We start from the raw sequence: 18,742 nt of genomic DNA on the forward strand, positions 1-18,742 counted from the left end.
TTTTCATTTTGTTTTGTTTTGACTGCAAGTGACTTTAAGAATCACTAAAGAATATTAATTTCCTTGATTCATGAAGGTGCCGGCAGTTTTATCCACTAATGCTTTTATACCATCAGTGCCAATAATAACCCAGTGAAAAGACAAATAATATCTTAGTTTTATTACAAAAGTAGCTTTAATCTTGTGGACCATTTGAAAGGATCTCAGGGACCCCTAGAGGCCCACAGAGCACATTTTGAGAGAGCCTGTCATAGACAAAGGGCCAATCTCTCTAAGCTATAAGGATTCTTAAAAAGGGCTAACAATCTAGCAGAAAAATGAACAAAGGTTGGAAGGGAATAGCAACCGCCTGAATAGTAAGTGATTTGGGCAAAAATCACCAATGGATGCTAAACTAATGAGTGAAAATTGAATGAGAAACAGGATGTTTACATAGTCTCAAAGTGTCTCGCCCTAAATTATTTATTAGTTTCAAAAGAAAAAATAAGAACTTTATAGTGGAGAAATGTGATAGGCACCTTAACCAAGTGATCAAAGTTAACATCACTAATAAGGGACAACCCAACGTCAAGTGCCTTCTGATGTGATACGCTGAGAAGATATCATCTGAATTTCATCTGAATCTACTCATGAGGAGCCATTAGACAAACCTAACTTGGGTTAGGGGATATTCTGCAAAATAAATGTCCTGAGCTCTTCAAAAATGCCACGGTCATGAAAAACCAAAAAGAAAGAAAAATGCTAAAGGAACCATCCATATTACAGGAGTCTGAAAGAACATAAAAATGCAACACAATCTGTGACCCCGAATTGGATCCCTATTAAAAAACTAAATTGCTATAAAGGATATTTGAAGGACATGTGATAAAATTTGAATTAAGACTCTAGTTTAGATAGTTGTATTGTACCAATGTTAAATTAGCTGATTTTGATCATTGTACTGTGGATATGTAAACAAAAATGGTTTTTTTTTCTTAAGAAATACATTCTGAAGCAGAAATATATGTCATATACAAGAGACAGAGAATGAAAAAGCAATCATATGTAGCAGGGTGAAAGGTAAATAGGAATTCTTTGAACTCTTTTTGCAGATTTTCTATAAGTTTGAAATCATTTCAAAGTAAAAACCGTTTTAAAGAAAGTAGAAATAAAATACATATTTGCTTATACTTGCATAAATACTGAAATGATAAACAGGAAACTAATAAAAATAATTACCTGGAGTGGGGCAGTGGAGTGAATGAGGATGTGGGGAGTGAAACGTCTCACTGTATACCTTTTAATATTTTGATTTTTGAATCTAGTGCAATTAAATTAAATCTTAAAAGTTTAATTTTTGAATGTGTGTTTTTGACCACTAGAATTGAATCTGAATGTGTATTCATTTTCCCAGAAACCATTAAAACAGGATGCCATCTAGCTGCACAACTTTGGTTAATTTTGTTAGAGATAAGAAAATAAACATTAAATAACCCCAAAAGGCAACTTTCCAAGCCTGTTTACATAATTCCAACACAGACTTCTAAAATAATAAGGAACACTGAAATAGTTACATTTTGCATTGGCCCAGACAGGTTAGCTAACAGTTTATCAATCCTATTGGGTTTTTTCCTTCAAAGAACAAGCTCTTCAATTTATTAGTTGTACCATTTTTCTGTTTTCTAAGTGATTACGTGCAGCTTTTTATCTTTATGAATTATTTTCTTTTGGGTTTATTTTTAGTGTTCTACTACATTCTTAAATTAGCTCCTCCATTTATTAACAAATAATAGTATATATTTTCTTCTGAGCTTGCATAGGTTCTGAGTGAGTTTTCCTATCATTATTTTTTAGATATTCTGCAATGTCTGTCAAGTTTTCCTTATAGACAAGACTTGATAGGTTTTTAACATCAAAGTAGTATAATTTTTGTTTCCTGGCTTGGTTTCCATTATCTGTTTTAGTGCATTGTGATCAAAGGATGTCTATGTTCTCTACTGTTCAGAATTTATTCAAGTCTTCTTTGAGATCTTAGGTAAATTTTTATGAATGTTTCATTGCCATTTAAAAAAAATGTTTTTGTATTCATAGGCACACAAATTTCTCCCTTATCAATTATGATATTTAGGTCTTTTTTGTTCTTATTTTTTGTTCTCTTGGTCTTTAATGAACTAAAATTAAATAATTAAGCTGCAGTGCCTACTATAGTTTTTTCTTGTCTCTCCTGTAGCTTTCTCTACTAGTGCTGATATTATGTTATCTGCTGAACAGTTATTCATAACATTATCATAATATACACCCTTAGTTATTTTAAATGTCCTTCTGTGTTTCTTTTAATGTTCTTTGTTCTAAGTGTAATCTTATCTAATGGCAAGATCACATCATCTCCTTTCTTTTTGCTTGCATTCATTTGGTGTACGTTTGACCATCCTTTTATTTTAAACTTGTCTGAATCATTTGTTTAAGTTGTGTCTTTAGAGTGTTGCACAGAATTAGATTTGCTTTATTATCCATTTTAAGTCTGTGTCTTTTAATAAGTAAGCGTAGCTCATTTACACTTATTCATATGGCCGGTATATTTGATCTTGATTCTATCTTACTATTTGTTACTGTTTTATCTCTTTTACTGTTTCTCTTTGGTTTTATGTTTTACTATGCAGCCAGTATTTTCTTTGCTCTGTTCTTTGATCTACTATATGGTCAGTGTTTTCCTTGCTTTGCTTCTGTGTTTCTTTGTATCATTTACAAAGTTTGTACTTTTATTCTAGTTTAGTCTTTTAACTCTAACTTCATACACTTTTATATACTCTATTTCATTAAATTATGTTTATCAACTCCTGTGAGCAGTAATGAGTATCCTTTCACCTTTTTCTCTTCTACTATACAGTTTTATCTCATTACCTAATTTTATCTTTACACTTTTTAATATCCTTTTAGTTATATTTTATCAACTTTAAATGGTAGTTTGCCCATAAAAGATGGGGAAATCAGCATAATTATATCAATTCAAAATGTTTCCCATCTCCCTCTCAAGTTCTGTTAGCTATGTAATTTCTATGACCAAGGTATATATCCCCAACATTCAATTCTTTAATCAAAACTCCTATATCAGTCCTGGTCCTATAGGTAATTAGATTCAATGCTCACTGCCAATTTTTTTTTCTGTTTGTGTGTGTGTGTATGTTTTAATTAATCTCATTATCTGAGTTTATCTTCTAGCAGTCTCTTCACAGAGAGCACATAAACAATATTCTCTGAGTTCTTGCATGATCGATATATTTATTGCCTTTATTCATGACTAACAGTTGGGTAAAAAATTCTTTTGTCACACCTCTTGAGGACTTGGTAGGCATGGCTCCAGTGCCTGCAAATATTTAGTATTGCTCTAGAGAAATCTGAAGACCTGTAGAGTTTTAATCTACAATTAATTTGATCATTTTTACCTGAATGCAAAGAATTCTTTAAGTATTGTAGTTGTTGTCTTGCCTCCTACTTTTATCAAAGGAAAATCATGTGTTTTTATTTTCCATTCTCCTTGTAGCTTTTTTACATGTGGTCTCATCAGTGCAGAGCACAGTGAATCAATTTCTAGCATCAATTAATTGAGTCTACAATTGAATAAACTTACTTTTAGCAGTAAAATAAAAAAAACATTGGCTCATATTAAACTTATGGTCAATGAGCTATCTAAATTTTTCTTCCGTTACCATCTACCCACTCAGGTCTGCTTTCTCCCATCCTGTTCTTATGCAGCTGCTTTTGTTGTTCCTGTTGACTGATTCTTAGGAATTCATGTCCCCCGAAAGTTTTCATTTAGGTAGTTTAAGTCCACTAAAACACTTTTCGTTGTTTTAAAAGGATTTTTAATTGAAATATAATATACATCAAAGAGTACACAAGTCATAGGAATCATAAGGTTATACGGTTGCTGAACTTTCACAAAATGAACTTACAAAACCACCCCCAGAGGAAAAAAACATTAAACATTAGTATCCTAGAATCCATTCCCACGCCCATTCTCAGTCACTATTCTACCTTCTCCAAAAGTGACCACCCTGCTGACTTCTAACATCTGTGTTGACTGTTCTTGAAATTTTTGAAATTTTCAAGTGGAATCATACAGTATACAATCTCTGTTATATCCTTTCATTGAACATTGTGAGATTCACACAGGTTAATACATATGTCAGCAACTGGTTGACTTTCATTACTGAAAATCAGTAGTATGTTCAGAAAATTATTAAAACGTGTAGATATTTCTGGCCTCTTTCCTGTTCTATTGATCTGTCTATATCATTTGTACTAACATTAAATTACTGTAGCCTTAGATTAAAACTTGACGTCTCGTAATGTAAGTTTTCAAACTTTGTTCTCCTTCGATATTATCTTGACTATTCTAACTCCCTTTCAATTTCATATAAATTTTAGAATCAGCTTGACAATTTCCAAAAACAAATCTGCCAGGATTTTGATTGAGATTTCATTGAATTTATAAATTAATTTTGTGGAGAACTGATTCTTGCAGTATATAAGCAAGGTTTACCCTTCCATTTATTTTAGTTTTAAATTTTAACCAAGGATTTTTTTGTTTTAACCAAAAATGTTTTGTAGTTTGTCATGTGGAGGTCTTGCACACATTCATTATATTTATTTTTACATATTTGATGATTTTTGATGCTATATAATAGATCACTTTAAAATTTTTATTTTCTAATTGTTTATTGTTAGTATAAAAAGTACAATTGATTTTTTATATTGCTTTTGTATTCAGTTGGCCTTACTAAATTCACATATTAATTCTATTAATAGAATTTTTTTCTGTAAAAATTAGTTTTATATTCTTTTTCAATCACTACAGTTTTAATTTTATTCTTGCTTATTGCATTGTGTAGGACTTCCAGTGAAGGGTTGAATTGACATGGTGATTGTTGTCGTCCTTGTCTCATTCTCAATCTTAGGAGGAACTTTCAAAATTTTAACTTTCAATATGATGTTTGCTGTAATTGTTTTTTTTTTTTTTTTTAATGTTCTATATTGGATTAGAAAGTTCCATTCTGTTCTTAGGCTGGTAAAAGTTTTCATTATTTATGGTGCTTATGTAAAATGCTATTTCCGCATCTACTAAGATGATCATATGATTTCTCCTTTATGTTAATGTGGCGAGTTGTACTGATTGGTTTTCAAATGTTAAACATATTTCTGAAATAAATCTAGCTTGGTCATAGTGCACTATGCTTCTTATAAACAATGGGATTTGATTTGCTAATATTTTGTTTAGGCTTACACTTAAAATATAATTTTCCCTTCTTGTAATGTTCTTGTTGGGTATCAGGTTATGCTGGCCTCAAAAAATGAGCAGGAGGTTCTCTTTTAATTCCTTGCAAAAGTTTGTGTACAATTGGTGTTATTTCTTCCCTAAATATTCGAAAGAATTCACCAGCAAAGTCATCTAGGCCTGCAGCTTTCTTTGTGGAAAGGTTTTTTATTTATTGGCATAGAATTTTCTTATTACCTTGTAGATGTCTGTAGAGTTTGTGCTAATGTCCACTCCTGTTTTTTCGTTCTTGATGTTTGTTATTTATTCTCTTTCTCTCTTACTCCTCCACACCCCTCTGTCTAGCCAGAAATTTATCAAATTTATTAGTTTTTTTTTTTTTTTTTTAAAGAACCATCTTTTGGTTTTACCAATCCTTTCTATTGTACATTTATTTTCTATTCAACTGTTTTTCTTTAACTTCATCATTTCCTTCCTTCTACTTCTTTGAGTTTAATTTGCTAGGTGGTGGTTATTTTTTTTGTGTGTGTGCTTATTTTCATAAGGTAAACTATCATTTTTAATATCATTCAGTTAACATATTTTCTAATTTCCATCATGATTTCTCCTTGGACCTATGGGTTATTTAAAAGTGTGTTGGGTAATTTCCAACCATATGTAATTTTTATAGTTATCTTTTGGATAGACTTTTTGCTTAATTCCACTGTAGTCAGAGAGCATACTGCATATAATTTGAGTCCATCAAAATTTGTTGGAATTTTATTACCCAACATACAGTGTGTTTTGGTAAATGTCTCATGTGCACATTAAATGAACATACATTCTAATGCCGTTGGGTGCAATGTTCTACACATTATCAGTTAGGGCCAATTAATTACTGGTGGTGGTCAAATTTTTTATATCCTTGCAAAGTTTTTTGTCAATGTGTTCTTTCAGTTATGGACAGTGGTGTATTAAAACTTCCCACCATGATTGTGGATTTGTCTATTTCTTCAGTTCTGTCAGTTTTAGCTTTTGATAGTTTGAGGCTATGTAAATAGGTGCATATAATTTAAAATTTTTGTATTTTCCTAGTAGACTGGCCCTTTTATCAACATGAAATGTACCTCTTTATCTCTAGTAATGCTTTTTGCCTTAAAGTCTAATTTGTAACCCCAACAGCTTTCTTTTCTTAAACTTTACATGATACATCTTTTCCATTCTTTTACTTTAAACTTTTCTTTATTTTAATATTTAGGGCAAGATTCTTATAAACGGAATATATATAAATTTTAGTTTTGTTCAGTATAATAAACTTTTAAGTAAAGCATTTAGTTCGTTTATATTTAATGTAATTATTTTTGTTTGGATTTATCATCTTACTATGTTTTGTATAATTTTTTTCACACCTATCCTACATTACTGTTTCTCCCTCCCCCTTTTTTCCTTCTTTTGAATACAGTGGTTTTTCAATTTTTCACTTTCCTAACTATAGTTTATTAGCTATATAATTACCCTAGAGATTACGTCCCTTGACTTATTAAACTTGATACAAATTAGTACTTTCATGACTTCCTAAACAATGCCAATACCTCGGAACCTTTTGACTCTATTTGTCTCTCATCACTTGTATTACGATTGTAATGTATCCTGGTCATGTGAGTATATACACACACACAAGCCCCACAGTTTATACCTAATTACCCTTTTCAGTACTTTTCGTTTTTTCCTTAATTTCCATGCTTTCATCAAGGATGACTTTCCTTTTGCCTAAGGAACTACATTTATTATCTCACTTATCAAAAAACTGCTAGAGACAAATTCTCTCCATTTTTTATTCCTCTGAAAATTGTCTTTATTTTTATCTTCCTCTGTGAAGAACACCATTGTTGAGTACAGAATTCTAGGTTGGCAGTTTACTTTCAGCACTTTACTATTTTTCTTGACAAGACAGTTGTCCATTTTATTGTTGCTCATATTCTTTTTTCTTTTGTCTTTATTTTTTGCGAGTTTCCCTATGATGTGCCTAAGATGTGTTTTCCTTGGTATTTATCCTGCGTTAGTTCATAGAGCTTCCTCATCTATGGTTTGCTCATTTTCAATCTATTTTAGAAAATTCTCAGCCATTATCTCTTCAAATAGTGCTTCTGTTACATTGTCTCTCACCTTTCCTGGAACTTCTACTACTAATGCATATTAAATTTTTTTCACCATGTCCCATATAACTCTTACATTCAATTCTTGATTTTCTATCTTTTGTCTCCCTGCATTCCAGTCTATTTTCTCTTGACATACTTTCTGGTTCAGTTGTCTCTTTAGTTGTGTCTAATCTACCTATAAATTCATCTGCTGAGTTCTTAGTTTCAGTTACTCTGTTTTCCAGTCTCGTAATTTCCATCTGAATCTTATTGTAATTTCTAATTCTCTGCTAAAATTCTCAATCTTTTCATTTAATTTCCTGAACATATTAATCACAGCTTTTGTAACTCCAATATTTGGATCTTACGTGTAACTGATTCTATTGTCTGTTTTTCTCTTGATTTTGGTCTATTATTCTTTATTCTATGTTAGGTTATTTTTAATTGAATGCCAAACATTGTGCATGAAAAATTATGAGTTGGTTAGGTGTTCTGGATGAAGTTATAGTCCTCTGGAAAGGGTAAACTTCTTAAAATTCTAAATATATTTCCCCCTTCTTTTTATTGTGGCCTAATTTACAGGCAGGGAAATGCAGAGATCTTAAGTGTATATAATTCAATGAGCTTTGACAAACCCATATCCTTCACCCCTATCAAAATATGACACATTTTATCACTTGCTGTGCTTCTTTTCCAATAAACTCCTTCCCGCTGTAACATAAATGACAACAGATGAATGTATGAAGAAATTGTGGTATAGACACACAATGAAATACTACTCAGCAATGAAAAGGAAAAGGGTATGATACATACAAACATCTGAATGAATCTCAAAATGTTATGTTGAGTCAAAGAAGCCTGGACAGAACCTAGGCGTACCCATGATTACTTTTTTAAGGAATTCTAAAACAGTCAAATCTAATCTGTACATACAGAAAGCCCATCAGTGATTGCTTGGGCCCAGAGGTGGAGGATGGATATTGACTGCAAAGGAACATATAGGAACTTTGGGGGGGTGATGGAAATGTTCTATGTCTTGATTGTGGTTTATGCAGGTGTATACATTTGTCAAAACTAATTGAACTGTACACTTAAAATGGGTATGTTTTATTGTATGTAAATTTTACCTCAGTCCTCAGTAATATTTCTTTGAAATATGTTATTATCCAGCTTTTCTTGTTCTCAGTTAGAGGATTCATCTGATACAAGTTAATCTGCCACAGCCAGAAATGTGTCTATCAACATAATTTTTCATACTGGTTGTCAGCCATGTTGCTTAATCCTCTCAGTTCTATGTCACCTGCAGGTATTTATGCTTTAAGTCATTAATAAAAAGTTTTGAACTACATAGTATTGAGTCTTAGGTCACTCAATTATTTCACCAACACTCTTGGTAGTTACTAAATGGCTGCATATTTCTCTAAAAGAACGCAAACTTATTTTTATGTCCTTACCCATAGGACATTGTGCAATTTTGCCAAAGGCTTTGCTGAATCCAAGATTGTATTTACAGCATTTCTTTTATTGACCAACCTTTTTTTTTTTTTTTTTCTTAAATTGAGAAAAAAGTTGTCCACCAAGACTTCTGAATATTTTCTCTATTATTCATCAAACATCATCGATACATGTCCTGGAATTCCATCTGCAATTCTTCAAGAGGCAGAACTATACTGGTATGTAGTTGGTCTGGTCCTGGAGACAGATTAACTTAAAATTTTCATTTCTTTCCATGGCTTTTCTTGGCTCTGTAAACCCACCTCTACATTATTTTATCCTTCCCTGTTTGAAGATGTTTCTGCTTGCTGGAGATGTAGGCCTTTCTTATATTTCTTGACCTGAATATAGTTTGAAGGCACTTTTTGTTGACCTGCATTTTCTTAAGAGTTCATTAAGAATTTTAATCTTCATAATATTTGTATAACCTTCTCCTGTTATATAATCATTTTGATTATGAACTCCACAGCTAACTCCAGTTCATCCTTTGGAAACTGTGTTCAGCATAGGCCTTCCTATACAAGCATATTAATTTATTTATTTTCCCTCTCTCCCACTTGGCCTCTCATTAATTGTATATGTAAAATCTCATTTTTATTTAAACATTCCCAAGAATTCATGAGACTATTAATTTTTAAACTCTCAAGCCATAAGACACTTATCTCTGAGTTCTGAAATCAGACTAAATGCATGGTTGACTAAGCCCAGTATTCCATTTCCCTATTATTATGAACTTCAGGATAAGGGGATCACTGTCTCCCAAGTATCCTACCATTTCCAGATCATCAACTAGCTCTTCTTCATTTATAAAAATTATCCGTATAGCTGCTGCCCTTCTGACTCAATTCCAGGCCTCTACTTTTAGCAGATGTCAGGATGGCTAAAGGCCCTTAATTCCATAGATCATTTCTGTGTGTATTGTACGATCTACATTAAGCAGATATCACCCAAGTTGTCCAAATAGATGAGTGGCATTATGTATTTGTTCTAAAGTGCCACATATTTCCTTCTACCTTCACTTAAATGCTCATCATGCTACCATCCCTTATATTCATGTATTTCTTTACAAATGAATGTTTTATTTAGGTATCACACAAGTTGCCTTTCCTATTCAGTCTATTTCATTTAGACCTAAATGAAACTACTGCCACTTATGGTTATAAATTCTGCAAACTCTAAATATCCTATAGACATTGCAAGCCTCTATATCATAGATACGTGAAAGCAAAATATTGGGCCAAATAGTCTTTATTGTAAAGATTACTTCTGTATATTGTTGCCACCATGGTGCTTCTATTACATACGTTCTTCCAATTTCAGTGGTTATAGATGGTCTTTCTTGTCATATATAATTTAAGTCATCTTAAAATTTAAGTCATCTTGATCAGTTTAGTTTCCTGCCAATCATTCTTTCTGGTCTTTATAAGCATCATCGCCTCCCAGAAACCCTTCATTCTGTTACTGCCACACTAACAATAAAAACAACTAACATTTACTACACCTTACCATGTTTCCAGGGGTGTGCTGGTAAAAGTTTAATCACTGACCAAAATACACACACACATACATACATTCATAAGTTTATAATAAATTTTACTAATATAAATAATAAAATATATAATATCCTTTATTACAAATTCCACATAACCAATTTATTCTTCAAGAATCTTTTCATTAACTTCCCCAAATTCTTGTATGGGCAGCCATTCTATGACTTCAATTGATTAATAAGTGTAATCTGGCAAGAATGTTGGTTGATACAAAAAAGAACAATCAGTACATACATCAGAACTTCAAAGATGATCCTGACTTCTTTGCTGATTCAGATAATAGTTTTTGTATACTGGAGGAATATTTCCTCAATTTTTGTGTTATTTACAATGTCATGGCTACAGACACATTTTTTCCCATCACCTTCTTAAGTCTAGACAAATCAACGAAACGATAAACCATTCCTTGATTTGGCCTAAATGCTGCCACTATGGCCAGTTTCAAACTATTATTCAAACTGTCACCAAATGTAGAATTAGGGAAAGATATGTAATGTACACCATTATACAGTATTTCCACCACAGAGATACAATATTAACTTAAGAGCATAGATAACAGTAAAATGTAATAAAATAATAAAAAACTAAATTTTGACTATTGCTTTTGTTTTTAAATGATGCCCAAGGCTCAACTGAAAAAACTGATATGCAAATTTGAGATCTCTCTCCATTCCTTTCTCTTCCTTGCAACGTAATTTCTTGAAGAAGCCAGATGCTTTGACTAATGGAGTTTCTCACAGTCTGTACTTCCTGGAAGCTAGATTCAGAGCCTGATTCAGATTCAAGGTTCATTTCTTTTGACAAGATCACAAAAGGTCTTCATTTCTTCCATCAGGAAGCATGTAATGTCTAGTTATTTCTCTATCATGCTAGTAGTCACTAACGCTTAATAAATACTATATTTATTAACTAATGGGGGGACATAAAATGGGTGACAAATCATTTTTTTCAAGTATTAGTTGAACACTTTTATGAAGAGGTACTTTCCCTCACCTGCCATTAGGTTACGCAGTGGTCAAGTGCATACAGAAAAGTCAACATAAATACTTGATTTTTCTTCTTTATTTACCAATTTTCAATAAAATATGAATTGGATCCCTCCCATCCTCCTAAGGGAACCAATTCTCTTTTTAAATATCAAAAATTCATGGGTTTCAATTCATTGCAATTACTATTACTGAAGCTCAAACTATCGCATTTTTAGCCTCTTCAAGTTGTCTCCAGAATCCTTTTGACAAGATTCTAGTAATATTTGATAGCTTCCTTGCTACAAGATCTTCCAGTACCATCCTGCACATTTCCTGTCCTACACCTAATCTCCTAAAAGCTCTGATTTCTTTTAATGAGAAATTACATTTCAAGGTCAAATTCCACGTGCTACGAATGTTCCCTTGGTTGGTCCTTTTTTTTTTTTTTTTTAGGTCTTTTCAGTGGACGGAATTAATAAAACTTCTGAAGTGTTAATTATCTCCTAGTACAGCATTCCTGAATTTCCTAAAAAGAACAATGTCCATTGAAGCTTTTTTTAAGCCACAGTTTCAAACTGGTTTTCACCGAATTCAAAGTATTTTGATGGAGTTGTATTGGAAATTAAATCACATTTACTTCTCTTCCAGCCCCAATATGAGAGCAAACAGTGGGGCAAATATTCAAGTTTGGCAAACCTGTAATAAAAACATATTTCTCTCCTTAATTTTAAACTCTTCTAGTGTCATGTACTTAACAGACAAGCATGGGGGAAAATTATGAAATATTATATAATGCTTTAGGTCATGTATTTTTTCAAAGAATTCTGCAAAATTTGCAATTGCTTATTCTTCACAACCAATCTTGTAGAATAGCATTGCCCAGTAGAATTTTCTGCAAGAAAGGAAATGTTCTATATATGCACTATCCAAAATGGTGGCCATTAACTCCATGTCACTACTGAGCATTTGAAATGTGGCTACTGTGACTATATAACCCAATTTTTCACTTTTATTCTTTTGGGTATATACCAGAAGTGGAATTGCTGCATCACGTGGTAATTATAGTTCTAATTTTTTGAGGAACTGCCATACTGTTTTCCACAGCAGTTGTACCATTTTACATTCCAACCAACAGTGTACAAGGATTCCAGTTTTTCCATATCCTTGTCACCATTTATTTTCTTTTTGATAGTAATCATCCTAAAGGGCATGAGATGGCATCTCAGTTTTGATTTGCATTTAGTGATGTTGAGCATTTTTTCATGTGTGTATTGGCCAGCTGTATATCTTTGCAGAAATTTCTATTTGAGTCCTTTGACCATTTTTGAATTAGGTTGCCTTTTTTGTTGTGCTGAGTTTTAGGAGTTCTTTACATATTCTAGATATTAATTCTTTATCAGATATATAATTTGCAAATATTTTCTCCCATTCTGTGGATTGTCATTTTACTCTGTTGGTAGTATCTTTTGATATACAAAATGCTTTAATTTTCACGAAGTCCAGTTTGTCTATTTTTTCTTTTGCTACCTGTGCCTTTAGTGTCATATCCAAGAAATCACTGCCATATCCAATAGGCCTCAAAGAGATATTTGGACACCCATGTTCACAGCAGCATTATTCACAACAGCCAAAAGGCGGAAGCCACCCAAGTGTCCACTGACAGATGAATGGATAAGAAAAATGTGGTATATTGGTCTTCAAAAAGTTCATGGAAATATTCATATTAACTTTTAATTTTTCCACAAACTTTCTGAATACTCATACATACAACGGAATATTATTGGGACTTAAAAAAGAAGGAAATACTGACATGCTACAACACGGATGAACCCTGACATTATGCTAAATGAAACAGTCACAAAAAGACAAATACTGTATGATTCCATTTATATGAAGTAGTCAGAACAGTCGAATATCATAGAAACAGAAAATAGAATGCTGGCTGCCAGGAGCTAAGGGCTGGGGAGAATGAGGAGTTATTGTTTAATGGGTGCAGAGTCTGTTTTACAAGATGAAAAGGGTTACAGAGATGGATGGTGATGGTTACACATTATGAATGTACTTAATACCACTGAACTATACACTTAAAAATGGCTGATGGTAAGTTTTATGTCTATTTTACCGCAATAAAAAATTTTTAATTGCCCCATGTGGCTAGTGGCTACAGCATTTGGACAGCACCATTCTAGAACATAAGTGAAAGCAGACATCCATACTAAACAGAGAGTAATGTACACAATGTCCTGCCCAGGAGTGTCAGTGGGTAGAAACAGAAACACTGAAGTCTGATTGTGTGCCAAGGGAGGGAAAGGGATGCTGGTTACTTTCTTCACAACCAAAACTAGGAAAAACCAGTAGGAAGTAGTACCTACCCCCGCCACCTCTATACTCATAATAGATGTACATAATGTACGAAAGAAGGAAAACAGAAGGTTTAATATGCCACATAAGTAAAAACTACTTTAGCTTGAAAATAAATGACCACAACAGGTAAACAAGTTGTTTGTTCCTCAAAGGATATTACTGAATATGGCAGAATATGCTTTACTTATATTGATCACAGACTTTAGAAATAAAATAACTAATCAAAATATCACTTCCTTTCAGCCTTAGGCTTATCATTCTGTGTCCAATAACTAAGCATATGATTTCAGGCATTCACAATCATTCTGGGCCTCAGTTATTTCATCCATAAAATTCTAAGACTGTGAACGTGAGGGTCCCTATTTGTCCTTTCCTGCTTCATCAATCAGTGAGATTGAGTTTTGCTTTAGCGTTTAAGATCCTATTTTTCTTGCTTAAATATAAACAATCTCTCAAAATACCCAGGAGGAAAAGGAAGTCTTGAATGCTATGCTCAGTCTTCACTGGCCAATCTACCATGACTTTACAGTGGTTTTGATTTCTACCTCTGCAAACGTCCTGTTGAAAACAGAATGTCAAACAGCATCATTTGACATTCTGATGTCACTATGGATTTCGTCAATATTATAAGGTTCATGACAATATTACAAGTTTCAATACTACTTGCAGTATGAGCCACAACTATCAGAACTACCTGAAAGATTTCGCTACCAGCATCAACAATCAAAAATCTTCACTAAAGACTGCTTTTCTGAAACCATTAAGAGAGAGGAAGTAAAATAAAGGGCAGAGAGGGTTGCTGAGAAAAAAATAAGAGACCAGACTTTTCTAAATACGTATTGTAATGGTTTGTTAAACAGTTACCTTGTTCTACAAGTGCTCTGTTTATAAGAACACTATGAAAGTGGTTTTTTCTTTCCTTTTTTTTTCATCCCCCCTGTGGGAGAAGGAAAGCAGTGAAGGAAATGAAAGAGTTCATTTAAGTGCCATATTCACATAAAGCTAATCTGTAAAAGCTCAATCCAGCTGAATATACTTACAGCCACCACTGGTCCACAAAACTTCAGTTGAGAAGGCTAATTGAGATTCTCCAAGAGAGCTCCCTTGTCTTTAGTAGTTACAGAATGTCTCATTAGGCATTCTGTACCTCTCCCTTCTCTAGAATACCAAGTCTGACTCTGCTTGGCCTGAGTGTACAGCTTGTGAATTTCCAATAGATTCTAATACACCATTATTGTAAGACTGTTGATTTTGTTTTGCACCCTTGTTTGCTTTTTAGTTTTTGTCTCAAACTAAAATTGCATTTAATAGGACTGTATCAGTTGTATTGGAATACTGCTTAAAAAAACAAAAAGTATGCCCCACATCCAAGATTTTAACATATGGGCTAAAGTCCCTATCAAACACCTCCAGTCTTACACTAGAGAAGTACTTTCTATAAAAGAGGGTCATTAGAGCTGATGGCTGGAGTTCAGAGAGAAAAGCAAACTCCATTAAATCTTATTTTCTACCCATTTTCAAATCTCTGTATAGATGCACTATTTAAACATTTGACTTTTATTAGACCAGAGAGGGCATGACACCCATTTGACTATTTCTATTCTCTTCTTTACTAAAACAACATGTTGTGGGCTCCTCTGTGTATTTTTTTTTTTTTTTAATGCCTAAAGATGTTTGAGGAATTAATGCAATGAGAAACTACATGTTTACTTTAAATATTTAATGAGAAGCTTCTCCCACAAGCTGGAAAGCTCACGGAACAATTAAAATCTCTTCACACAATTAGGGAATAACCCTTTTCCCCTCACTATCTTAATGTCCAGTATTATGGGTTTGCAAAGAAGCATGGGAGAAAACTGAAGAAACACCAAGGTCTCCAGGTATCTTCCATTGTTATTATTGATGAGTTTTCACTTGTATGTAAACAATGGCGCACGCACACACTTACATACATTATATATGTGTGTATATATATGTTATAAACACACATACAGCCTATCTGCCTCTAATCCCAAAGTTTGGCTGAATTTTTCCATTTGTGCTTTTCACATAATAAAAATATTTATGTATTTGCCTCTCCTTAAAATGTAACATCATTTTTTTCAGAGATATTTCTTAATTTACTTTCTCCAGAGCAAAAGGTAAAATTTCTTCTTGCTATCAAAATTTAAGTATTTTTCCTCTGATTGGAATGTGATAGTGTACTTGAACATACTTTTCTTTCAATTTTCACCTTTTTTAAGTGATGTTCTGAAGGAAGGCCTATTAATAAATGAAATTCCACTGATAATTTATTTCAGCTTTTAATATATTTCCTACTAAAAAATCAAACTGTCAAGACAGGAAAATATTACTGGTTTTGTTATTACAAAAACAAGTGAGAATTTTTAATTCACAATGGATGAAAACACAAGACATTGATCTCACTGTACATACAATATTACAACAAACTGACTAGCTGTAGACTAATAAAACACTTAAGACTTCACACACACATATGTACTTTGAAACAAGAAACACAGGACAATTTTAATCTTTGATATGTTCATGACCACCAAGACGAAGAACATCACTGATTTGAATGTAATTGTTTTACTGGTATACAATCAATACATAAGCCAGCCCTAAAGCATACTGTGTTATTGGACATTTTTAGGCAAATATAAAACATTCTGATTTGGGGTTTTTCCTCCCCACCCAAAACAATCTGTTTTACCTATCAAGTAGTTTGGTTTGTTATCAATTTGACAAGATCACAACAAACACAGTATTTTTTACCACAAAGCTCAGGTGAGAGGTTTTTAGACAGATCATACAAAAAATATTTTTGTTCCCAAGGAAGGCAATCTGTAGATTAATGCAATACTAAGAAAAAGAATCCTGGTCACAAATCACTCACTTTCAAATACTGATGAAGAAATAAAAAGTGTGTTGGGGGGGGGCAGGTATTGGCATGGAAAGAGAAAAGTTATGAAATAAGGAAAGTAGATTTGCCACAGGAAATATTGGATTCAGTTGATTTTTTAAAAATGAGGTATAAGAGTATGCCAGTAAATGCAAAAACAAATCAAAACAAAAATTAAAAACCAAAATGCACATTTCCAATGGAAAAATTTCTAAACCTCTTATAGTTTTCTTTATTAGATTAGACATTTCATATACAGCAGTTAATCTAGAAAAATACATTTTAAAAAATCTTCAACAGACCATGCTTCCTATAACAAAACCTTCCAAACCCTGTTTTATTATACAAATCAATCTACATTAGTAATGTAAAAAGAAATTCTCAAATTTAGCAATGTCATTTTCCATCCAACATCCATGTAATTTACATATGGGTTTCCACTATTTATACTGGAGAGTTAGAATTCTGTAATAAATTTTTTCTAATGCATTCTGTACATATTAAATAACCTAAACGTTTCCTCTTGTAGTGCATTTACCATTTAGCAAGTCTATTCAGTATTTTTCCAGTACCATTCGCATTACAGTGATTTGCCTGTAAATGTAATTAAAATCTAAAAGTGCACAGTTAACTTTCCCAAATAACAGCCTATTTCTGGAGGAAACCTAATATTCACGGAAAAGATTATCAATATTATGATTAGAAATGTAGGGTTAGAATGTACTCTGAGACTATACAACACATTTATATACATAAGCTAAAGGACATTAAGTCTTTAGCCTATATTTACATCAAATAATGTCCATTTCCACAGGGTCATACCAAGAACGCAGTATGGCACTAGATATAATTAGGATTGTTAGCTACGATTCAGAATAGCAAAACAGCCCCCAAATACCCTGAACTGACTTATGCTAACTAAAACTCCAGTATATCACAGTGTTTTAAGTAATATTAGTGTGCTGCCCAAACAAGCAACTAAGATATCCAGTAAGGACGCTGTGCGACACAGTAAAAGACAGCAAGCCTTCATCAAAGGATTATATCTAGGTTATAATGAATTTTAGCACTTAGACTGCCACTGCATGCAGAAACCCTGAAAAAAGAAATACACAGGTCTCAAAATGGATATACTTCATTTTGTTTAAATGCCCAAGAGCGTTTTCAAAATAACTGATAGTAAGTACTGTTCTATCAGTGATGAACCTACAGATTATGAGAAGAACTTCTACATTATCCAGTTAGAGGGGAGAAAGAAATGTTTTCTTACCAAATTATCCAGTGTATATGACTGGTTACAATTTTAAGTTTTGATTTTTACTGAACTTCAGAGTGAAATGCACACATTCAGGATAAAATGAATTCAAAATTACACACACTTATATCAACTTGCAACAAAGCAGCAAATATGAGGGCCTAACACTCATCTTTACTCTCCCTTTCCCTTCTAACCCCTCAAAAAAGTGCAAAATCAAAGACTCACTGCTTGGTCCAAAGATAAAATACATGTGCATAAAGCTTTGAAATCTGATGGAATCCAGCTTCTATCGCACTGGTCGTCTTCAACAAGAATCAACGTCCGAAGATGGAATTTAGTTCCAGAAGAATCAACTCTACAATCTGATTTTGGTACACAGTATGAACTGCTATATTACCAGTCTCTTTCTCTGGCTTTAACAGAGTGGGACCAAAAACAATTGCTATACTCTGATAGGTCATTCGGTTTTTTTCTCCATTTTCTACAACTCTAAGAGGGAAAAAAAAGTTGTTAAAAGAGAAAATTTAAATAGGGAAAATTCTTCAAATTGTATTATAAACCTAACAGCTTTCATTTAGAAAAAACAAACAGTGCCCATTTTTCTAAGGTGACACACAAACTGTTTAACCAAGTAGAATTCAGTCCAACCAAATGCCACGTGAAGCCTTCTTTTGGATAGACATGGCTGAAAGGTATAATTATACATACTCAAACTTTAAATGTGTGCTATTTTAGCTTAGTTTTTAAAAATAGGACACAGATTTAAACATGAGTTTCGATTCAGCTAACAGTGGTTATTACTCCATTAGGTTGACGGGGGGGGGAATTTCAT

At 32.8% G+C, this 18,742-nt stretch overlaps 1 protein-coding gene across 3 annotated transcripts in view; it reads right to left on the reverse strand.

Moving 5' to 3' along the window:
- Nucleotides 1-16,165: 16,165 nt before the first annotated feature.
- The window catches only part of ARHGAP12 (Rho GTPase activating protein 12), a 118,576-nt gene continuing 115,999 nt past the window's right edge, over nucleotides 16,166-18,742 (reverse strand). For all 3 annotated transcript variants that reach the window (XM_063098836.1, XM_063098835.1, XM_063098834.1), the window contains one exon: nucleotides 16,166-18,399. In XM_063098836.1, coding sequence (XP_062954906.1) covers nucleotides 18,225-18,399 — 175 coding nt within the window. In that variant the 3' untranslated portion in view covers nucleotides 16,166-18,224. The remainder of the gene's footprint in view (nucleotides 18,400-18,742) is intronic.

Source organism: Cynocephalus volans, chromosome 6 (assembly GCF_027409185.1).
Source record: "Cynocephalus volans isolate mCynVol1 chromosome 6, mCynVol1.pri, whole genome shotgun sequence".
NCBI classification, from domain to species: Eukaryota; Metazoa; Chordata; class Mammalia; order Dermoptera; family Cynocephalidae; genus Cynocephalus; species Cynocephalus volans.